The 25,467-nt window shown below is 36.3% G+C and overlaps 1 protein-coding gene across 3 annotated transcripts in view; it reads left to right on the forward strand.

The window, feature by feature from the left end:
- ANAPC10 (anaphase promoting complex subunit 10) overlaps window positions 1-25,467 on the forward strand; it is a 248,655-nt gene that overhangs the window by 74,489 nt on the left and 148,699 nt on the right. The window contains exon 5 of one of the 3 annotated variants that reach the window (XM_045998508.1): window positions 19,034-20,855. The exons of 1 other annotated variant lie outside the window; for it this stretch is intronic. In XM_045998508.1, coding sequence (XP_045854464.1) covers window positions 19,034-19,264 — 231 coding nt within the window. In that variant the 3' untranslated portion in view covers window positions 19,265-20,855. Of the gene's footprint in view, window positions 1-19,033; window positions 20,856-25,467 lie in introns of those variants that run through there. One more of the 3 variants, XM_045998507.1, reaches the window with a different exon arrangement.

The raw sequence follows: 25,467 nt of genomic DNA on the forward strand, positions 1-25,467 counted from the left end.
GCGCCCCCCTCTCAGATCTTTGACTGTGGAGAGTAACTGACTGATGGCCCCAGCTGCTGTTTTCTGAAATCCATCACCACGTTTCTACTAAGGCCATGCCTCCCACAGGCTGCCCCCAGCCAGTGACCAAGACAGCAGGGGTATGAAAGCAGCTCATTCCTGGGGACTCTGGAGTCCTCTGACAGGCAGCCTTGGCTCAAGGATGTCCTCACTGAACCTTCCCTAGAACTGCACTGCAGTCTAACCTGTGTCCCCACAACCATCCAGCCTTCCTTCCCTCCCTGTCTCCTTCCCTTGGGGTCCGACCTGAATCACTGTCTGACAGCTCTTCTAACCTCCCTGTTTCCCTCCCATGTTCTCTCACAGATGTTTCCTGTAATACATTTCTGGCATTTCTAATGTCTAATTTCTATGCCTGTTTTTGGTGTCTATTTCTCAGAGGACCCAGTCTGACAGCTGTCTTCTTAAGATGTCCCTTTAACATCATCCTGGAAATTCCCTTCACCTTCTCTTTTGGTAGATCACTTGTTTCTTGGATCCCAGATCTTCTTTTTTGATTTACTTCCTTTTTTGGTGGAATGCATCCTCCACATGGGAGGTAAAATTGTTGAAACCTTGCATGACTGAAAAGTTTGTTTTAATCTTACCCTTGAGGGATGATTTGGCTAGGTATGGAATTCTAGTTTGAAAATAATTTTTCATTAGAATTTTAAGCACATTCTCCATTGGCTCATAGTTTTCAGTGTAAAAGTCAAGAAACATAATACCACTTTTGATTCCTGATGCTTTGCATGTGATCAGTTTTTCTCTGTAGAAGGTTTTATGATCTTACCCTTGATGTTCAGAAATTTCATGCTACTATGCCATGCTTGTGTGTGTGTGTGTGTGTGTGTTTCCTTTATTGTGCTGGGTGCTCAGTGGATCCCATCACTGAGGAGGCACTTGTCCATTAGTTCTTGAAGGTGCTCTTATGTTCTTTCATATTTTTCCTCTCTGTTCTTTCTGAGTTCACGTTTGTTACCTGTGATACCGCCTTGCATTGAGCCACTGATTTTCTTTTCTTTTTTTTTTTTTTTAAGATTTTATTTATTTGGCAGAGAGATTACAAGTAGGCAGAGAGGCAGGCAGAGAGAGAGAGAGGGAAGCAGGCTCCCTGCTGAGCAGAGAGCCTGATGTGGGGCTTGATCCCAGGACCTTGAGATCATGACCTGAGCTGAAGGTGGAGGCTTTAACCCACTGAGCCACCCAGGTGCCCCGAGCCACTGATTTTCTATCTCTTTTGTTTTCTTGTCTTCCAAGCAGATCGTTAATTGTTAAAAATTTTAAAAACTTTTGCTCCCCTATATACAACCATAGATATCCATGGTGGTACATATCCATGACAGTTGACCCATTTTAAATGACATACAATTAATATCTGTCATCTCTCCATGTTTGGAATATTTTCAGAGGCAGTTTCCTGTACAGTGTAAATTTGGTTTTGGATTACTGTAGTTATATGGCTAAAATATAGATAAGAGATCATTCAAGATAAGGCTGAAGAGGTTAGCAGAGACCAGATCACGCAGGGTCTTATCAACTGTATTAAGGATTGTGGATTTATTCTCACTGAAATAAGAAGCTAATGAAAGGTTTTCATCTTTACATTTTTATGAAATGACTCTGCTGCTAATCTAAGCTTAGACTGGAGGAGGACAAGTGACTCTGGCAAGACTAGTTAAGAGGCCATTAATAATAATCCTGTGTGGCAGATAGTGTTGATTACCTATGCAGCATTCCTCCATCTTCTTCTCTGCCAGCAGAGACCACTTTCCACCGTAAAAATAGAAAATGCCTGATTCCCCGTTTTCACTTTCCTTTCAGTTAGTACTTAGACATGTGATCCAGACATGGCCAATGGGAAATCTGATAGCTTCTGGAACATATTTTCCTTCATAATTAAAAGAGGAGAAAGCCTTTTTGGACATGTTGTGTGAGAACATGATGCTTGCAGCTGCTGCAGACATCATGGACGCACAAAACATGACAGAGCAGAAAGGTCTGGGTCTTTTTTTTTTTTTTACTTTAAATTTTTATATTGAAACAGTAAACCCCAATATCATAAGTGAAAAACTCCCTGAATTTACACTAGCTGAGCATACCTATGTAACCAGCAGGCAAATAAAAATCCAGAAACCCTCTTTGTTTCCTTTATGCTCCTTTAATGCTAATCACTATTCTGACTTCTAACAGTATAGATTACTTTCATCTGCGTTTATTAAATTTTTTTTGTTTTTATTTTGTGATGTTTTACTTTATAAAGATGGAATCATATTGTGCATATATATATATATATATATATATATATATATATATATATTTTTTTTTTTTTTTTTTTTTTTTTTTAAGTGAGCTCTACACCCAACGTGGGGCTTGAACCGTGAGGTCAAGAGTGGCTTGCTCTTCAGACCAGGCCAGCCAGTCACCCTGTGCCTATACTTTTTTGTGTCTGGTTTCTTTTACCCAACATGTTTGTGAGAGTCATCCATATAATATAGTTGGGTAGTTATAGATTATTTATTCTCATTGGCTAAAGAATATTCCATTTGGTGACTTCATTCCAGTTTATCTATTTGACTATTGGTCTGTATTTGAATAGTCTGGCTATTAACAATTAGTGCTCCTGTAAACATTTGAGTGTATACTTTTGAACATCTATATGCATTTCTGTTGGGTATATACCTCTTTGATTTGTAGTGGTATTTTTATATATATTTTCAAGATAGGTGTCCCTTGCTGATATAGGCATAATATTTCCCATTCTGTGGCTTGTTTTTTGCACTTTATTTATTGTGTCTTATAATGAACAAAAGCTCTTAATTTTAAGATAGCTGATCAATATTTATTGATTAGTGTGCTTTGTGTCCTGTTTAAGAAAATTTTATCTCCTTTAAGGTTACATGTTTTATTTTCTTCTGGAAGCTTCTGACATTTTACCTTTGACATTTAGATCAAAATCCATCTGGAGCTCATTTTTGTTTATGGTGAGAAATGTAAGCATCAAGATTATTATGGGTTTTTTCCCCCTTCAAATGGAAGCCTTAATTATCCAGCATCATTATTTGAAGAGAGCATCTTTCCTCTGTTGCACCAGAGTATCATCTCTGACAGTAATCAAATGACTGCAAATGTGTGGGTCTGTTTCTGAAGTCTTTTCGCTGTTCCATTGGGGGGTCTATTACTCTATATTTGCACTAATTCCATGCTCTTTTAGTTACAACTTTATACTGATCTTATATCCAGTGATCTTGTTAAATTTTCTTATTAATCCTAATCGTTTATAGATTTTTTTGGATTTCTAGATGTGCAGTCATATAATTTACAAATGTTATTTTTTTCTTCCCTTACCATCCTTTTTCATCCTATCTCCTCCCTCCTATTCCTCTCGCCTTCATTTCCTTCCATTTTCCTTGCAGTATTTCCCTGCTTGACACCTCCAGTACAGTGTTAAATAGAAGTGGTGATAATATTGTTTTGTTTCTTTTCTTTTTTAAGATTTTTATTAATTTATTTATTTGACAGACAGAAATCACAAGTAGGCAGAGAGGCAGGCAGAGAAGGGGGAATCAGGCTCCCTGCTGAGCAGAGAGCCCGATGCGGGGCCTCAGGACCCTGAGATTACGACCCGAGCCGAAGGCAGAGGCTTAACCCACTGAGCCACCCAGGCACTGCTTGTTTTGTTTATTTTCATCGGAAAAGTTTTCAGGGTTTCACCATTGTATATGAATGCTGTAGGTTATTTGTTTGAAAGATGCTATTTTTCATATTAAGGAAATTGCATTCTGTTCTTATTTGCTAAGAATTTTTAAATTTAAAATGGGTATTGAATTTTTCTAATGTTTTTTGCATTTGAAATATAATTTTATGATTTTTCTCCCTTCTATTAGCAAAGTCAATTATATTAATTTTTAAATAACAATCTAAAATGTTATTTTGCATATACTAAATATAAAATTGTTTGACCTGTTTCTTTTTACTTTCTAAAAATGTGGTTATTAGAAATTTTTAAATTATGTATGTGGGTCACATTTGTGGCCCACACTAATTTTCTACTGGGCAGTGCTGCTCTTGATATTTTCTCTCTCTAGAAAAGAGTTTGCTTTTTCCTGGGCTAGATAGAGCAGCTTTACTCCTTTCAGTCTCCAAGTTGAATTGAGGCTTTGTTGCAATTTGGGTAAGGTTCTGCCTACCTCTGTTCTTTAATACTCTTACATCACAGCTGTGCCTGAAACTCTTAAAGTTTCTTATTTTGTCTTTTCTGAAAGACTACTAATAATAGCTCCTCATGTTTCTCTGACTTCAAGAAGCAGCTCTCTGCCTGGACAAAACCACAGTTCTTAGCATCTTGCTCATCCCAGAATCTATAAATGCTACCAGCGCCCCCCCCCCCCCCCAACCATAGTTGAAGTGGGTACAGAGAGGCAGGAACCTCACAGGTTTTCTCCTCCCCAGGATCCTGGCCTCCTCTAGTCCTCTTTGCTTCAGCAGCTCTCTGGTAACTCTAAAATAATGACTGTATTTTACCTATATAGTTATTTTCAGCAGGAACATTGATCTGCTACAAGCTGCCATTCTCTTCTGTTTAAAAGAGACACTTTTAAAAGTCCAGACCTTTCTCATGTGACTTCTGTGGTGGAATCTTTCTGTCTTGCCTTGCTTTCTGTAGGTCCTTCACTGATCCCTTCAGAAGTTGCCTCTTAAAAAGGAGGTATATAAAATTTTGAGTCATCAGCATATAGCCACTTTAGGTATCTGAAGTCATAGGTCTGGATATGATTATGTTGGACAATTTTTGATGTTTTATGAGTCTGAATGAAAGGCAGAGACTGTGAGTGAATACACTGGACCACATTTTGCAAGTTTGCTCTCTGTGTAATATGATACCCGGCCACCTAATAAGAATAAAAATGAGTGAGGTGAATATAATTAGAAACAAAAATCAATAAGGATCCATAAATATACTTTCTAATACACTTCTTGATTAGAGTAATTTGAGTCATCAGCATATAGCCACTTGAGGTATCTGAAGTCATAGGTCTGCATATGATTATGTTGGACAATTGTGGATTCTGTTGTGAGACTAGCTTTAGGACTGAACTATGAGGAATATAACAGTTAAGGAACAGACAAGGAATCTCCACAAAGACCCAAAAAAAAAAAAAAAATGAGAAAGGTAGTAGGAATATCTGAAGAAGGTGACATCACAGAGGCCATGAGAACATTTCAACAAGGAGGTTGCATCAAGTTATATAGAAAGGATAAGAAGTTTCAAACTGAAAAGTGTCCCATGGATTGAGCAATAATGACACTTATTAAATATTATAACACTCCTCTGGGAAAGATTAAAAATGATACAGTAATAAAGTTATCCTGCTTTTATTTTTTAACTTTAAAAATTTTTTAAAGATTTTATTTGTGTGTGTGACAGAGAGCACAAGCAGGATAAGCAGCGGGCAGAGGGAGAAGCAGGCTCCCTGCTGAGCAAGGAGCCCAATGAGGGGCTCAATCCCAGCACCCCAGTATCATAACCTGAGCTGAAGGCAGATGCTTAACTGACTGAGCCACCCAGCCATCCCTATCCTACTTTCATTTTTGATTTCCAAAAAGACACACTTTTATCTATTGCTATCATTTCTTGATAATTCATTAGTTAGATAAGACTTTTAGCCTTTCTTTACAACTGAAACATAAACTAAAATGGAAGCATAATTTTAGTATGTATATATGCATATATTTATATTTACTGGTTTTCTTTTTAATGTTAGTTAAGTCTGGTTAACTTGGCTTCTCAAGTTTTGTTGTTGTCCAAAAATTTTCTGCAGTTTCTTCTTAACGTTTCTTTACCATTTTGGGCTTTTGATGAAATTATTGTTTTTAAATGACATTAGTTTCAAATTTATTTAGAATTATTCATGCAAATTAGTAGAACGCTCTACTAGTTCTTTTGTTTGCATTAAGCTCTTCTCTCTCTCTCTCTCTCTCTCTCTCTTTTTAAACAGGGTACTTTAAAACCAATTAAGCTATTTAACCATAACTCTCTAGGAACTCATTCTGGAGTAAATTTGTCTGCGTAGAAATTTTTCTGACTTAGGATCCAAAATGAATGTCTTGACAATCTGTAGCAAGGTGACTGGTTTTAACCTCAAAATTACCTTCTTACATAGTTGCCTTCTTCACTAGGGCAAAAAGTTTGCTTTCCATACTGAGCTTTTCCAGTCAGATTCTCTCTTTCTTGTTAGGCTGCTTTTGTGGTTATTCTTACTTTTAGCACATTTGGAACTTCTGGGGTTATATTAGACTTTTTTTTCTCTACAAGTAGGTCATCATTGCTGTTAACTGGGTCTATTCCTTCATAAGTGAAAGGATGGTTAAAATTCTAGAATCTGCTACTTTGTGTGTTGACAGTTCTTTTTTTTTTTTTTTTTAAGATTTTATTTATGTATTTGATAGGCAGAGAGGCAGGCAGAGAGAGAGAGAGAGCTGGAAGCAGGCTCCCCGCTGAGCAGAGAGCCCGATGCGGGGCTCGATCCCAGGAACCCGGGATCATGACCTGAGCCGAAGGCAGAGGCTTCAACCCACTAAGCCACCCAGGCGCCCCGTGTTGACAGTTCTTGTTGAGATTCTATAGAATTTTATCAAGTCACAGCCATGGTTAATGAAGGAGGAAAAGATAGTGAGAGTGGAGAGTAGAGGACAACTTTATCAAAACAACTATCGAGTAGTTATTCCTTATTTCATTAATTTTCCAGGGATATGTGATTATCAATAGTAAAGGACAGATGAACAGTTTTGTATTTAATATTTCACATGATTTTTATTGATAAGTGACTTTTTTTTTAAATGTAAGCTTTGTTTATGGTGGAGTTAAGCAGTATATCCTTGGAGGGGTACATCTGCTCTTAAACAAATTGTAGCCAGAGTAGAAGAAATTACTTAGACTGGTGATCAGAAGCAGAAGATCCCAGAGCCAGGCCAAGAGATACCTAGAGAATCTCTAATGGATTGTATTAACACACAGTTTTTTACCATTGTAGACTTTGCACCACAGCAGCTAGTATCAAGGAAGGAATATTAAGGAAAGATGGTGGCTCCTGGTCAGAGGTAACTTAGTAGGCTTTGGGCTGGCAGTAGTGCTGATGTTGTGGTCCATTACATGGCTCATCCTGCCACTAGGTGGAATACCTACCTACTATAGTTGCCTCTAACACACATATTTAAGAAGTAACTAATTAAAGATCATGGTCAAATAATGAAATTAAATGTGGTTAAAAATATTTATGTATTTGTTTGACACCTGGGTGGCTCTGTTGGTTAAGCGTCTGCCTTCAGCTCAGGTCATGATCCCAGGGTTCTGGAATCAAGCCCTGCATTGGGACCCCTACTCAGCCAGGAGTCAGCTTCTCCCTCTCCTACTGTCACTTCCCTTGCTTGTGTTCTCTCACTCTCTCTCTCTGTCAAATAAATAAATAAAATCTCTAAGAAAATATTTATTTATTTGAGAGAGCATGGGCAAAGAGCAGGATGGGAGGAAGAGGGACAAGCAGACCCTATATGAGCACAGAGCCCAACATGGAGCTCAATCCCAGGACCCAAGAGTCAGATGCTTAACTGATTGAGCCACCCAGGTGCCCCAAAATGAAATGTTGAAGAAATATTTATTTCAAATTAACATTAGGAATTGTCTCAGTTTGTTATATCTGTTTGGGTTAGTTATAAACTCGTAAAACCCTAGACATTTTCTAACGTGGAATTTTCATTAGTCATATAAATTTTCAATATTCATTATTCATCTGATGCCCATATGTATTAGTTTTCTGTTTCTGTGTAACACATTGCCACAAATTTAGTGGGTAAAACACACATACTTAACTATCTCACGGTTTCTCTGAATGAGGAGTCTAGGCATATCTTAACTGCATCGTCTGCCTGGGATCTTTCAAGGGCTGTAGTTAAGATGTGCCAGGGCTATGGTCTTATCACAGGCTTGACTTGGGAAGGATCTCCTTCCAAGTTCACTCAGGTAGATGTATTTTTAAGCACATAACTTCAAGTATTTAACTTTGCATTAGTAAGTCTTAACTTTATTAATCTTTAAATTTATCTATACCAAGTTACTGCTTATTTTCTGTGTAATTTTGAACTCTTAACTATCTTTAGTAAACCATTTTATTTGTGTACAAAACTATATAAACTATAATATTATGTAAAGTTTAAAAGTCTTAAAACGTTAAATATAAATAGATATTGTGGTCAGGGTCATTAGGTAAAATCATTAGATAAAACCCAGAATTCAATAATAGACTGTATCAAAGAACTGTTTTGAGAGGAAATTGATTTGGCAAGTTGGGGGTCCCTGGTGACCTTGACCAGACTGGTCAAAGATTGGTTTCAATGGTAGGGACAAAATTCATGTTGGAGGGGGATAAAAATAACTAGCAGGTAAAAAAATAAACAAAATAAACTTTTTAAAAGGAGTTTTTCAATAAAAGGGAACAGAGAATTGTGACGATAAGTGGAGGAAGACATAGGATTAAGAAAGGGTTTTATTTTTAATTTTTAAAATGACAAATATTGTGGCATGTTCAAATGCGGCTGACAGTGACCCAGTGGAGAAGAGAATATGATTTGGAGAGAGAATGTTTATTAGGGAGCAGAGTCTTTGGTTGGGAAAATCTTTGCAAAAGGATCTTTTGGCAAATGGAAGAACTGGCCTCAGGAAAGTCGGGGAGCAGTTTTTTGTTTTTTTTTTTTTACTTTTTACTGTGTAACAGCTGATGGGAAGATGCTTTTTTTTTTTTTTTTTTCTGATTGTCTCTGTTTTCTTAATGAAATAAGATATTACCTCAGAGAGAGAAGATTAGAGGAGGTGTTAGGATTTGAGGAGAAAATCCCAGAGACAGTGAAACCAAATTTTCTGAAGAGATATATAGTAGGAATTTTGCATGGTGCTAAATATATACTTGAATGGATACTTGTCGTCTTGAATTAAAGTGAGAACCAGTTAGCATGGTTGATTATTTTTCTTAATAGGTATAGAATAAGCAGAGAGTTGGATTTAACCAGGATTGTTATATTCCTTAAAAAAAAGAAGAAAAAGCAGTGACAGAGGGACATTTAACTTAAGTGTATAAAGAGATTGATTATCATGATGAGCTATTAGATGTCATTGAGATAAAGTGGGAACTAAGATTGAATGGATTAATGGACAGTTAAAAAAGTAGGTGGAATCAATAGTATAGCGATTTTGCTGGGGGTAATACTATTGCCATGGGGATCACTAGAGAAAGGCAGTAACTTAGGAGTCTGGAGCTGGGGATATTTTAAGTCAACATTTCAGCTATATTGCAGCCATTGCTCACGATCAAGTACAGAATATGACTATGGAGGCATAACTAAGGCAGAAATCAGAACTATTGGAAGTGAAGAAGTTGAGGAAAGGAGAATCCAGATTGTTAAATGGATTATCTCCATGGATGTAGAAATCACCAAGAAGGATGAGTCTATTAGTGGAGGAAAGGAGTACTACCAATGAGATACTAAATTCAGGTACTAAAACTTTCTGAAAATTTTTCCTCCCCCAGCCACCATCAAATTAAAAATAGCTTTTTAAATAAGGTAAATACATGTTTATTAAGAAAAACATAGGTAAGGGGCACCTGGGTGGCTCAGTCAGTTAAGCGGCTGCCTTCAGCTTAGGTCATGATCCCATGGTCCTGGGATCAAGACCCATATTGGGCTCCCTGCCAGCAGGGACTCTGCTTCTCCCTTTCCCTCTGGCTGCCGCTCCCCCTCCTTTGCGCTCGCGCGCTCTCTCTGTGTCAAATAAATAAAATATTTTTTAAAAAATTGAAAAAAAGGGGCGCCTGGGTGGCTCAGTGGATTAAGCCGCTGCCTTCGGCTCAGGTCATGATCTCAGGGTCCTGGGATCGAGCCCCGCATCGGGTTCTCTGCTCTGCAGGGAGCCTGCTTCCTCCTCTCTCTCTGCCTGCCTCTCTGCCTACCTCTCTGCCTACTTGTGATCTCTCTCTCTGTCAAATAAATAAATAAAATCTTTAAAAATAAATAAATAAATAAATAAAAATTTTAGAAAAATTGAAAAAAAAAAGAAAATAGTCCATATTCTCACCATTATATATATTGTCTATTTGTATTTTGGTGAATATCCTTAGACTTTTCTCTATCCATACAGAAATAATGTATAAAAAATATGAGTTATAAGAGTTATTTAGTACTTTGGTTTTTTAAATTAACCAGAGATAGCTGCAAATAACTGCAAACATGTTTAGAGATACAGCATTTTTACTTGTTGCTATAAGATATTCCAGGATATGGACCATTTTTTTATTTAACTACTCTGTTTTACTAGTGCTGTATAACAAATAACCTAAAACTTAGTGGTATTAAACAATAGTAATCATTTATATTTTTCGTGATTTCCATTCAGGAATTTGAAAAGATCTTGGCTGTCCATTTCTCTCTAATAGTCTCTCATGCAGCTATAGTCCTATGTCAGTTAGGCTGACCGAGACTGGAGAATCAATCCACTTCTAAGGTTGTTCACTCATGTGGCTGGCAGGTTGGGTCTAGGTTTGTCTCCACTTGGACCTCTCCTGGGGTCTTCTTGAGTGTCTTCATGTTATGGTAGCTGTTTCTCCCAGAAGGAATGGCACAACAGAAGCTGTAGTGCCTTTTATGATATACCTGCAAAGTCTCTCATTTTCACTTGTAACATACTCTGTTGGTTGCAAAAGCCAACCCTAACCCATTGTAGGAAGAGACTAGTCAAGAGCATAAATCACCAGGGTAGTTAAATGGTAGTTATTTAACTTATTTGCAATTATAAATATTATATATATATATATAATCCTTGTGCCATTAAGTATTTCCCTATAGTTCCAGAAGTGAAGTTACTCTGTTAAGGAATAGTTATATTTAAAATTTTGATAGGTATTACCAAATTTCTCTTCAGAAAGGTTATACCTATTTAATTTCCATATAACTCCATGAGAGTATATTTCTCCTACCCTCACCAGTAATTGTGTTCTTAATTTTAATCTTTACCAATATGATAGATGTTTTTTGTTTTTTTTAAGATTTTATTTATTTATTTGACAGACAGAGATCATAGGTAGGCAGAGAGGCAGCCAGAGAGAGAGGAGGGGAAGCAGGCTCCCTGCTGAGCAGAGAGCCCGATGCGGGGCTCGATCCCAGGACCCTGGGACCATGACCTGGGCCAAAGGCAGAGGCTTTAACCCACTGAGCCACCCAGGTGCCCCTGATAGATGTTTTTTTTAATTTAAATTCAAAGCCAACATATAGTACATCATTAGTTTCAGATGTAGTGTTCAATGATTCATCAGTTGTGTCTAATACCCGTGCTCATTACATCACCTGCCCTCCTTAATGCCCGATACCCAGTTACCCCACCCCTCCACCCACCTCCCCTTCCACAACGCTCAGTTTGTTTCCCAGAGTCAGGAATTTCTCGTGGTTTTTTCTTCCTCTCTGATTTCTTCTCATTCAGTTTTCCCTCCTTTCCCTATGAGCCTCTGTGCTATTTCTTATATTCCACGTATAAGTGAAACTCCATGACAATTGTCTTTCTCTGATCAACTTATTTCACTTAGCATAGTACCCTCCATTTCCATCCACTTGAGTGTAAATGGTAGGTGTTCATCCTTTCTGATAGCTGAGTAATATTCCATTGTATATATGAGCCACGTTTTCTTTATCCATTCATCTGTTGAGGGACATCTTGGCTCTTTCCACAGTTTGGCTATTGTGGACATTGATGCTATGAATGTTGGGGTGCAGGTGTCCCTTCTTTTTACTACATGTGTATCTTTGGGGTAAATAACCCAATAGTGCAGTTGCTGGGTCATAGCTTAGCTCTGTCTTAACTTCTTGAGACACCTCCATACTATTTTCCAGAGTGGCTGTACCAGCTTACATTTCTACCAACAGTGTAAGATGTTTTATTTATATATTTAACTTGTATCTATTTAATTATTGAGATTGAACAATTTCCTTGTGTTTGTCGGCCCATTGCCTTTCTCGTTTTTGTGTGTATAGACTGTACATGGTGTATGTCAATTTTTTAAATTTTGTGTTGATTTTTTTCCTTAAAATTATTTATCTATTCCTTTAAGAGAGGAAGAGAGTTGGGGAGGAGAGACAGAGGGAGAGAAAGAGAGAGAATCTTAAGTAGCTTCCATACCCAGCATGGAGCCCAGTGTAGGACTCAAGTCTCACAACCCTGAGATCATAACCTGAGCTGAAATCAGGAGTTGGATGCTGTTAAGTCCTGGGTGACTGAACCACCTAGGCACCCCTCAAGATTATTTCTCAGATATCATTCCTTTGTTGTGAAATTCAGGTGTTTTTCTTCCCTTCTCAGTTAACTTTTTGTATTCTTTATTTTTAGCCTTACAGAAGTTTTTGATGTTCATTATAGTTAAATTTATATTCTTCCTTCATCAATGGTTTGGAAGGTGAACCCTACCAGAAGATTGTAAACATGATCTTGTATATTTTTTCTAATACTACTTGTATAGATACTTAATTCTTTAATAATTTACTTTTAACTTTAGTATAAAGTTAAAATCTAAACTTTTTATCAAATAACCAGTTGTTGCCATGCAAGTTTTTGAAAACCATCTTTTCTTCACTGTAGCTGTTAGTTTTTCTACTTTATATCCATTCTCCCTAACCTTTATTCTTATAGAACTCCGATTTTATTCAGCTCCTACCTTCCAGAAAGTAGCCATGTACTGTCACCATCCCCATACCCAGGGGGTGAGTACTAATTGAGCCAAACCAATCATGGTGGTCCCACTCCTCTTCTGATGATTAAGTGAAGGATGAATATTTAACAAGAGCTTCTGAGAAGGTGTGCTTTATTCTTAAAAAAAGACCCAAGAGGCGAGTGGTATTTACTTTCCACCTCTGGTGGAGTGCTGCAGCCATCAAGTGACTACTACAAGGGAAGCCAGCTTGGGCATAATGCTAATCCACCTGGAAGAATGAAAAGATGAAAGGAACAATTAGAGAGCATCCTTGAGATTTTAAATTAACATAAATGACTTTGTTAACTCTGACATTCCTGTTGTGTGAGATGCTGAATTTCCTCATTGTTTAAGTGTCATTGAGTTAGATTTTATGCTCCCTGCAGCCAAAAGCATCCTGACTAGTCCACCTATTGATAATTAAATGCAGTATCATACCTTTATTTAATAACAATAACACTTTATACTAGATTTCACTATGTAGAATTATCAGCTGTACTCCATGCCCCTATTTTTCTCTTTCAGATTGTAACTTTTCCTATCCTCCACTTTTTTCCCCCAGAAAAACCAAAGAATTGATTTAATATTTATAGCTTTACTTTTGGGTTTTGTTTTGTTTTGTTTTAAAACATGTGGAGCCCAACATGGGTCTTGAATTCAAGACCTTGAGATCAAGACCTGAGCTGAGATCAAGAGTCAGACACTTAACTGAATGACCAGGCGCTCCCCCCTCTGTTTTCACTTTGATTTCATCTGTCAAGTATATTTTTACCATTTGCTTGTATTTAGAATATTTCTTAATCACTGTGTTAAAACACAGATTTGCCTATTATAGATGATATATAGTCAGCTTTTTGATATGTAATTCATATACCATACAGCTAATCAATTTAAGATGTATAACCATTGGTATTTAGTGTGTTCATGGAGTTGTACAACCATCACCAGTTTTAGAACATTTTTATTACCCCAAAGGCGGTAAATAGTCACTTCCAACACCCCCTGCCACTACTCAGCCCTAAGCAATTACCAATCTACTTTCTATCTGTATGGATGTACTTACTTTGGGCATTCATATAAATGGAATCATAGAATGTAGTCCTTTATGACCAGCTTATTTTACTTATTTTCAGGGTTCATCTGTGTTATGCATATATCAGTGCTTCACTTCTTTTTATTGCCAAATTATATTCCACTGTATGGGTATATCCTGTTTTGTTTATCCATTCAGCAACTGCAGGCCATTTAGGTTGTTTACATCTTTTGACTATTATGAATCATGCTGTTGTAAACATTTGTGTACATGTTTTTGGGTGAACATATGTTTCCATTTCTTTGGGGTATATATTCGAGGGTAGAGTTGCTGAGTCATATGGTAACTATGTTTAATCACTTGAGGAGCTGTGAAATGATTTTCCAGAGTGGTGGCACCATTTTACACTCCCATCAGCAGTGTTTTAGGCTTTCGATATCACTACATGATTTGGGGTTTTTTTTTTGAGTTGGAGTTTTTGTGTGGTAAAATTTAAAAAATTACAATTTTAATCATTCGTAAGTACAGTTCTGTAGCATTAAGTGCATTGTTGTGCAACCATCACCACCGTCATCCACCTCCACAAGTTTTTTTTATCTTCCCAAACTGAAACTCCATACGCATTAAACACTAACACTCCATTCCCCTCTCCCTGCAGCCCCTGGCAACTGCCATTCTACTCTCAGTCTCTGAGTTACACTACACTAGCTAGATCCCTTTTGCGAGAGAAATCATGCAGTATTTTTTCCTTTGTGATTGGTACATTTCACTGGTAATAATATCTTCAAGAGAACCCTTTTTTTTAAAAGAGGTTATTGTTAAGTAGTCTCCATACCAAACATGCAGATCAAACTCACATTCCTGAGATCAAGAGTTTCATGCTATGCAGCCATCAAAAGAAATGAAATCATGCCATTTGCGACGACGTGGATGGAACTAGAGCGTATCATGCTTAGTGAAATAAGTCAATCGGAGAAAGACAACTATCATATGATCTCCCTGATATGAGGACATGGAGAAGCAACATGGGGGGTTAGGGGGATATGAGAAGAATAAATGAAACAAGATGGGATTGGGAGGGAGACAAACCATAAATGACTCTTAATCTCACAAAACAAACTGGGGGTTGCTGGAGGGAGGTGGGATTGGGAGAGGGGGAGGGGGCTATGGACATTGGGGAGGGTAAGTGCTATCGTGAGTGCTGTGAAGTGTGTAAACCTGGCGAGTCACAGACCTGTACCCCTGGGGATAAAAATACATTATATGTTTATTAAAAAAAAAAAATTTGGAAGGGGAGGCGAACCATAAGAGACTATGGACTCTGAAAAACAACCTGAGGGTTTTGAAGGGTCAGGGGTGGGAGGTTGGGGGAACAGGTGGTGGGTAATGGGGAGGGCACGTTTTGCGTGGAGCACTGGGTGTTGTGCAAAAAGAATGAATACTGTTACGCTGAAAAAATAAATAAAATGGGAAAAAAAAAAAAAAGTTTCATGCTCCACCAACTGAGCCAGCCAGATGCCCCGAGAATCTGAGTTTTATATGTTTGTTTGTTTGTTTGAAGAGTTTATTTATTTATTTGACAGACAGAGATCACAAGCAGGCAGAGAGAGAGGAGGAAGCAGGCTCCCTGCTGAGCAGAGAGTCCAATGCGGAGCTCAATCCCAGTACCCTGGAATCATGACCTGAGCCGAAGGCAGAGGCTTTAACTCACTGAGCCACCCAGGTGCCCCGAGAACCTGAGTTTTTTTAAAGGCAGTGTTTGATGCATGCCCACATCTTTTATGAACTTATTTTATATTTTCTGTATACCATCCTGCCATGTCCTTTTAAAAAACTATTAGTACATATAATACTATTTACCTTTTTCCTCTCTAAAGATTTTGAAATTGAAATTCTATTTTTAATTCTATTATTATTCTTTTTATAATTCCCTTCATGTCCTATGTGTCTATGTTTATGTGTAGGATATAAATGAAATGGTATGATTAGTGGGGAATTCTTTCCTACGCATATTTCATTTAATTCATGTTTTATTTGTATAAGATGGGATTTCAGATAAAATTATTACTACTAAATTATTATCTTTATATAATGTAAAACACAGTATGTTTTTAAAAGCACAGTCCCTGGGATCACACTACCTGTTTGAATCTCAGTTCTGCAACTTACCAGCTGTGTGACTTCACTGAAATTACTTAAACTTTCTGAGTCTCGATTGTCTCATTTGTGACATAAGGATAATCATATTACCTGCCTCATTGCTAGGATTAAGTAATTAATATACTTATTGCACTTAGAACATTACTTGGCACATAATAGTGCTAGGTAAGAACTTGCTGCTATTACTATCATTAGCATTCTCTTTGAGAAATTATTATTGACATTTACATTTTATTTTATAAGCATGTTGATTTATTCTTTTCGACTATTTTTGTTGTTGTTTCTTCCTCACTGCCAGTATTTTTATTATAATTTCTTTCTTGAAGTCTTACTATCATGTTTAAATCCTATTTTTTTCAGGCATGTTCTGTCTTACTTGCCACTGTATTTTTTGTTTATTTGTTTTCAGTCCCTAGAACATTGTTTGGCACATAACAGTTGCTCAGTAAAGATTTGATGTGTGTAGAGCCCTTGCATATCTGTTAAGCTTTGGTAAAAAGGTGGGCTAGAGAGAGACTGCATGGCAAGAAGAGGAAAAAGAGACTTACTTCCTTGTCTTTGTGTCCTGTTTGCTTTCCATCATCTTAGCAGTGTTTCTTCACAGCAGCACTTACTTCCCATAGCTATACCTGAGTCCATTTTGTGGTTTTTCTAACTCACTACCAGCTTAGTGAAGCCCATGTCAGAAAAGACAGCACCATAAGCCACTTGGCTCCCACTCCTCAAGACTTCTGTATACCAGCCCCACGGGGCACCTCCTTCAAGGACAACAGCATCAGCCAAACAGCTCCCTCCTGCTACAAAATCTTGGTATAACTTTCAGTACACTGAAGCACTTAAGATACGCTAGGAAAATAACATTGAGTCTACCAGAAATAATGGTTACATTTGTCAAAAGCATTCTGTTAGTAAGGAGTTGAATTTAGAATCTTGATTTTATTTTTTGTTCGTTGTTGAAGTTCATTATAGTACATTTACCTTGAGAATAGTTTCTTCTTTCACCCAGAAGATCTTTCTTCCTTCTCTGAACTCCTGTAGTTCTCTGAACTACAAATATTTATTATAATAGTTTACTTTACCTGCTATAACAAATTAACACACAGGTAGTAGCTTAAAACAACACAAATTTGTTACATTACAGTTCTAGAGGACCTTAAGTCCAAAAATGGGTCTTACGAATTAAAATCAAAGTGTCAGCCAGCTGGCTTCTTTCCCCAGGATTTTTTTGAGGGAAACTATTCCTTGCCATGTCCAATTTCTAGAGGCTGCCTACTTTCCTTGACTTATGGTCACATCACTCCAACCTGTGCTTCCACCATCACATCTCCTCTTGTCTCCCTGCCTTCCTTTTATAAGGGACCTTGTGATTACATTAGGTCCACCTAGGAAGTCCCGGATAATCTTCTCTGAGGATCGTTAATGTAATTACATCTGCAAAGCCCTGTTTGCCGAGGAAGTTAAGATAACGATGCAGGTTTTGGGGGAAGGACAGGGACATCTTTGAGGTTCCATTATTCTGGTTATCATATCTTTCTTTTATTTAGAATCATTAAATGCCAGAGCTGGAAGGGACACTTGGATGATAACTTGTGCAATTCCTTTATTTTATACTTGAGGAAACTGACTGAAACAAATGAAGGTTGTTTGTCCACCTCTGAGCTTGTTTTAAGGTTAGGAAGAAGGCCTTATTCATGTTTTGTATGCTTAAATATACTTAGAAAAATACCTTGAACATTTTAAGTACTCAATAACTATTTGTTACCTAGTTGAGTAAAAGGCTAGTGATGGAAACCAGATATATCTGGTCCACTTTAAGTTGGTGCTAATGCAAATTTAATAAACAACAACAACAAAAACCACTGACTAAAAATACCACAAGAAGTAAAGATTTATTCATTCTTACATTCTGTAGTTAAAAGGAGATATCATTCAGTCTTAAAAATAATTACCCTTTTTAGGATTCCTTTTCTCTTGTCCACATCTCTACTTTTGTCAACCCACCTTTCTCCTCTATAAAAATGTGAATGAAAGAATGAAGAAAAAAGAAGGAGGGAAGGAAGGAAGAAGGGAAGGAGGTTGGGGGGAAGAGAGAAGAGAAAAATGAAAATGAAAGAAAAGAAAGAAGAGGAGAAAGGGAAGGGAAAGAAGAAGACACAGTGCTGTTCACGTAATTGTTTTGTAGAATAATGCATGGAATCCAGATTTAGATTCTTTGATACTGCTATTTGTCTGTGTTGATAGGTAAACCTAACTTTTTGGTGATGTGTATAGTTTATATGTGTTCAATAATTAAGGTAATTTAGAAATCAGTATTTATCTTTTAAAAATTACTTCATAACTTTAGAAGAACTTTTAGAAATTTAGGTTTACCTTTTGACTTTTGATTTTTTTCCCCTTGTTAAGAAAGGATTGTTTGATTAAAATAAAATTAAGAATTAAAAAAATGTATCTGGCATTTCTTATTAAAAATCTAGGTTTTAGATTTAGAGTATCATGCAGACTAGATAAATCACTGTTGTTCAAGAAACAAAGCTTTGATTTTTTTTAATGATTGTGTTTTTTGTTAATATTCTTATAATTTATATAGAATCTAATTTATTATTAAATGTGTTCAGGTATATTAGGTATGGTGCTTGAAATAAAGTATATCTGAAGCATAATGTTAGATTCTTTTCCTACTTACATCAACATGGTCTTCCGTTGGCTGTATACATGTATACATGTCTGATTTGAAACTTGTATGTTATGAAACTTGTATAACATACAAGTTTCTATAAACACTAAGACTGCTTACATCTATTTTTATTTTGTCTCCTAATGTGGTACATGTAGGGTGCTTATTAGCAAGTATAAAAATGGACCATGATGTAAAAGTGCCAAATAAGTGGTAATGGATTTTTATCATATTGTCATTCTCTCAATGAGCAAATGGTTAATTATAAGTCACCTTTAGAATGCGTTCATTATAGTATACTTATTGGGTGAAAACATAATCTGACTTCTGTTTTCTTGGCAGCAACTTGAATTGGTGGAACCAAGTGGCTGGATTCATGTACCCTTAACTGATAATCATAAGAAGCCAACTCGCACATTCATGATACAGATTGCAGTTCTAGCCAATCATCAAAATGGAAGAGACACCCACATGAGACAAATTAAAATATACACACCAGTGGAAGAGAGCTCCATTGGTAAATTTCCTAGATGTACAACTATCGATTTCATGATGTATCGTTCAATAAGGTGACCTTAACACAGAACAAAAGTCATTAAACATATCTTTGTTTTATCTCATCAGTAAATATTATATCTGGAATCTTTATTGAAAACATCAGTTATTTTGCAATTTTGTATGCATTGAAGAGTATTTTATTGTAACTTTAATAAATAGATTTTGGGTCATATAATTTTTATTTTCTTTAACATATAATGAAGTTCACATATTTTACATTATTAAAAAAGGATTTAAAGCGTATCATTAAATTTTTCATTATAACAAAAGAAAAACAATTGAACTGAAAATTTTAAGAGGTAACGTAGTTTTTTACCAACTAAGTGATTATTTCATATGGTGAACGTCCATTAGAGTAATGGTTTATTTCATGTTTGGAAACAATACTATGTTTTATCAATAAATACTATCTTTAATAGGCCAAAATTATTATTTTTTTTTTTTTTCTAATAAGCTTCTAGAGGAAGCTTATTCTTTTAACACTGGGCCTTTTAAAAAACAATGTCAAAATAGGCTTAGCATTAGGTGTCTTATGAGAGCCATTCTGATTTGGAGAACATAGTTAATTGTGTTGTAATTACTTCCATGAAATACTTTTAATCCCAGGGTTCTCTGTATCCTGATACTGGGTCAGAGATTGCCAATATTATCTGCTATTTATCCCAGTTCTAGTGCTGCTTATAGAAGAGTTCAATTCAAATTTGTGTCTGACACTAAAGCATTCCTTGAGAGATAATGTGTCTCATAAAAATTTTTAAAATGTATGAGATTGTTCTTTGTATACAAAAATATTTTAAAGGGGCTTAAGTGTGTTTTCTTTCCATGGTTTAAAATGAGTGGATTTGATTCTCTATGGTTTTTTTTCCCCCTTGTATCTATTACTTTTTAGGAGGACGATTATTTAGCCACAGAACTTCCCCAGATTAGTTCTTATTTGGGAAAGACTCCTTGGTGGGTTTTGCATTGCTGAAGACTGAAGTCTTCAGACTGAAGTCTTAAATAGTAAAGTTTTCATTCTTCTTTTTTTAATTGAAGTATAGTTAACATACAATGTTATATTTGTTTCAGGTGTATAATAAAGTGATTTAACAATTCTATATGTTGCTCATTGCTCACCATACAAAGTTATTGCAATGTTATTGACTGTATTTTCTATGCTGTACTTTTTATCTCCAGGATTTATTTATTTTATATCTGAAATTCTGGATTCTTAATTCCTTTTACCTATTTCACCCATCCCCCTAGTCCCCTCCCCTCTGGCAACCACCAGTTTGTTCTCTGAATTTAAGAGTTTTGTTTTGTTTTGTAGACTACACCTGTAATTGGAAATCAGATGGTCTTTATCTTTCTCTGTTTGACTTACTTCACTTAACATAATACTCTCTAGGTCCCTACATATTGTGAATGGCAAGATCTCATTCTTTTTTATGGCTGAGTAACATTCCATCCTGTGTATTTATATAGCACGTCTTCTTTATTCATCTGCTGATGGACACTTAGATTGCTGCCATATCTTGGCTATTGTTAATAAGTCTGCTTTAAAACATAGGGATGCACATATCTTTTTGAATTTAATATATTTTTTTTTCTTTGAGTAAATACCCAGTAGTGAAATTGCTGGATCATATGGTAGTTCTTTTTTTTTTTTTTTTTTTTTTTTTGTAAAGATTTTATCTATTTATTTGATACAGAGAGAGAGAGAGCATGAGTGTGGGGTAGGGACAGAAGGACAGGGAGAAACAGACTCCCCACTGAGTAAGAAGACTGATACAGGGCCCAGTCCCAGGACCCCGAGATTATGACCTGAGCAGAAGGCAGATGCTTAACAGACTGAGCCACCCAGGCACCCCGTGTTAGTTCTATTTTTAATTTTTTGAGGATCCTTGATATTGTTTTCTACAGTGGTTGCATCAATTTACATTCCTAGCAACAATGCATAAGGGTTCCCTTTTCTCCACATTCTTTTCAACACTAGTTACTTCTTGTCTTTTTGATAATAGCCATTCTGACAGAAATGAAGTGATATCTCATTGTGGTTTTGATTTGCATTTCCTGGGTGATTAGTAATGTTGAGCATCTGTTCATATATCTGTTGGTTATCTGTATGTCTTCTTTGGAAACATGTCTAGTCAGGTCCCTTTTTTAAAATTATTTAAAAAAATTTTTTTTAAATTAACATTATTATTTGCCCCAAGGGTACAGGTCTGTGACTCATCAGGCTTAGACATTTCACAGCACTCACCATAGCACGTACCCTCCTCAATGTCCATCACTCAGCTACCCTATCCCTAACCCCCACCCCCAGAAACCCTCAGTTTGTTTTGTGAGATTAAGAGTCTTTTATGGTTTGTCTCCTTCCTGATCCCATCTTGTTTCATTTTTTCCTTCCTCCTTTTTTTTTTTTTTTTAAGATTTTATTTATTTACTTAGAGCATGAGAGAGAGCAAGAGCACAGACCGGAGGAAGGAGTAGAGGGAGACACAGACTCCTTGCTGAACAGGGAGCCCAGCGTGTGCCTGGATCCCAGGGCCCTGGGATCATGACCTGAGGCAAAGGTGGACGCTTAACCGACTGAGCCACCCAGGTGCCCCTTTGCCTATTTTTTAATTGTACTGTGTGTTTTTTGGCATTGGTTGTATAAGTTCTTTATATTTTTTGGATATTAACTCCTTATTGGATATATCATGTGCAAATATCTTCTTTCATTCCATAGATTGCCTATTTGTCTTATTGCTGGTTTCCTTATCTGTATAAAAGCTTCTTATTTTGATGGAATCCTAATATTTTATTTTTCCTTTTGTTTTTCTTGCCTGAGGAGAAGAATCCATAAATATATTGCTAAGACCAGTGTCCCATATTGATCCCACAGATTACTGCCTATGTTTTCTTTTAGGAATTTTATGGTTTCAGGTCTCACATTTAGGTCTTTAATCCATTAAACAGTAAAGTTTAGAAAATAATTATTTGTATGCTTTATTCTGGCAAGAAGTACTAATTTACGTGGATACTCTAAAAAAGGTTTTCATTTTTTCACTCAGTAGAATCTCTGCTGTTCTTTCTATGAGTTCCACAAAGAGTTTTATTATTATTTTCACTTTGTTTCTTTGAAGTATGAATGGTAAGTGATCTATAGGGCCACCAAAAAATCTGTAACCAAGACTTCATTTGAGATCAGCAAATTAATCCAAACATAGATGTGGGATGCTGGAAATGGTGGAAGAGAGGAAAACACATGGATAGCAATTAGAAGAAAAGGAGGAAGGGGAACCTGGGTGGCTCATTCAGTTAAGCTAACTCTTGATTTCAGCTCAGGTCTTGATCTCAGGGCTTCATGCTGGGTGTGGAACCTCCTTAAAAATAACAACAACAACAAAAGAGAAAAGGAGAGAATCAAGAAAATAATAGCAGTATTCACTAGGTACTGTACTGAATGTTTTGCTTTAGTCTGATAAGGAAAACATTCATGTAAACATAAGGTCTTAGTGTCAGAAATCTAATAAAAAGTACAGAAGGCTTTATTAGTAATAATGTTACTACTTGCTAAATGCTTTTTTTAAAATTTTGCTTAAAAGAAACAAGGAAGATGACTAATTATCATTACATGATCCACTCTGTTATCTCCTACTAATAGTTTCCTAAGAACCTCTTTTTTTTTTTTTTTTTTTTAATTTTATTTATCTGACAGAGAAGGAGATCACAAGTAGTCAGAGAGGCAGGCAGAGAGGGGGGAAGCAGGCTCCCTGTTAAGCAGTCGATCCCAGGACCCTGAGATCATGACCTGAGCCGGAGGCAGAGGCTTAACCCACTGAGCCACCCAGGTGCCCCTTCTAAGAGCCTCTTAAAATCAGGAGGGATTAAGAAGAATGATGAGATTTTATTTCTACTCTATTCTCTCATTTTTATATGCCAGCAGGTTGGCCACCTTTACCAGGCATGGGAAGACTTGGTCGCTGAGGATTATGGAGATAATAATTCCCTTTTTATAAGGATTATTTAAAGTACAGATAGGCTATGTATTATAATATTGATAGCATAATTATCTGAAGTAGTTGCATTTCTCTTTTAAAAGTGCAAATAATACACCTGACAAAGGATTTGTATCTAGAATATATAAAGAATTCTTACAACTCAAGAGTAATAATACAAACAATCCAGTAAAGGAAGCAAAAAATTCGAACAGTCACTTTACCAAGGAAGATAATGGGATTGGCAAATGAACATGTAAAAAGGTGCTCAGCTTCACTTGACATTAGTGAAATGCAAAGTAAAACCAGAATGAGATAACCATTCCACAGCTGTTAGACTGGCTAGAATTACAGATTTATTTTTTTTTTTAAGATTTTATTTATTTATTTGACAGAGAGCGAGAGAGAGAGAGAGAGCGAGCACACAAGCAGGGGGAGTGGCAGAGGGAAGAGTAGGCTTCCCACCAAGCCGGGAGCCCGATGTGGGGCTGGATCCCAGGACCTTGGGATCATGACCTGAGCCAAAGGCAGCTGCTCAACAACTGAGCCACCCAGGTACCCCTAGACTGGCTAGAATTAAAGATAATTGCAAGCGTTGGCAAAGATGTGGAGGAACTTGGACTTCACACTGATCATGAGGTTGCAACTAATGTATAACCACTTTGTAAAACAGTTCAGTGATTTCTTAACAAGTTAAACATATACCTATTATATGATCCAGTCATTTTACTTTTTGATATTTACCCAACAGAAAAGAAAGCATATATATATACAAAGAATATACATAGCTTTATTTGTAATACCTGAAATCTAGAAACAACCCAAGTATTGGTCAGTAGGAGCATATATGAACAAATAGTCATATATCCATATAATAGAATACTGTACTCAGCAATAAAAATGAACAGTTAGTACATGCAACAACATGGGTAAATTTTCATAAAATTATGGGGAGAGAAAGAAGCCATACAAAAGAGAGTACATACTATTTGATTCTTTTTTTTTTTTTTAATTCTAGAAAATACAAACAAATCAAATAACAGTAGATCCATGGTTGTGTGGGATGGGAGTATAGAGAAGTAAGGAGTCAGGGACTGTTTGGGGGAATGATAGAAATGTTCATTAATCTGATTGTTGTACTGGTTTCACAGGTGTATACATGTGCCAAAGTTTATCAAATTATACACTTTAAATATGTGCAGTTTATTGCATGTCATTTATACCTCAATAAAGCTCATTTAAAAATAGCATATTCTACCTGTTTCACATAGTAATCATTCAAAGGTGCTAGATTTGAAATAGTTCTGTCTTATTGAGAGGATCTGAAAATAAAAAACTAAGATTGAAGAGCCATTTTTATAGTAAATGAAATAGTGACAGCAAATTAATTCACTCATTCATAATCAGTATATTTTTTTGAGTATTGGACAAATTGTGCAGTTAAAAGATTTAATTTTTCAATTTCACATGTAATTAAATGTAAGATACTTTCAATATCAGTTTATTAGCTGGGGAAATATTGTCATAAGAAGCTGTATAAAACTGAAAATTTTTTTTTTAAGATTTTCTTTCTTTATTTGACAGAGAGAGATCACAAGTAGGCAGAGAGGCAGGCAGAGAGAGAGGAGGAAGCAGGCTCCCTGCCCAGCAGAGAGCCTGATGCGGGGCTCGATTCCAGGACCCTGAGAGCATGACCTGAGCTGAAGGCAGAGACTTTAACCCACTGAGCCACCCAGGTGCCCCTAAAACTGGAATTTTAAAATACAGTGTTTCCAAATCACTAAGATGTACACCTGAAACTAAATGTAACATTGGGTGCCAGCTATACTCACATTTAAAAAATTAGTTTTAAAAATTAAAAAATAATAAATAAAATACAACAGTTCATTGAACCCTAATAAATACGGAACTCTAAAAAAGACTAGTAGATATTGGGTATTAAATTAGATTTAATAAGAAGACCAAGATAAATTTGATGCAGACCTTGCTTTCCAGTTGCTTATATCATCTATTAGGGGAAAATAATAGATCTCTCATGAGCCAAATCAGAAATTAGAGTGGTAAAATCTCTAATTGATGGGTAAGTATGTAGAGGAAGCGAAAGTTGACTTTCTGTTCAGGAAGACAGAGGTGAAGCTAAAGAAGTCATTGTGGAGAAAGTGGAGTTTTTTTTAAAGAAAGACTATTTGTAATATCTAGTTATTTACTTTTCAAGCCTGTTTTTGAATCCAGACTAACATTGTTTTTATGAGT

Source organism: Meles meles, chromosome 2 (genome assembly GCF_922984935.1).
Source record: "Meles meles chromosome 2, mMelMel3.1 paternal haplotype, whole genome shotgun sequence".
NCBI lineage: Eukaryota > Metazoa > Chordata > Mammalia > Carnivora > Mustelidae > Meles > Meles meles.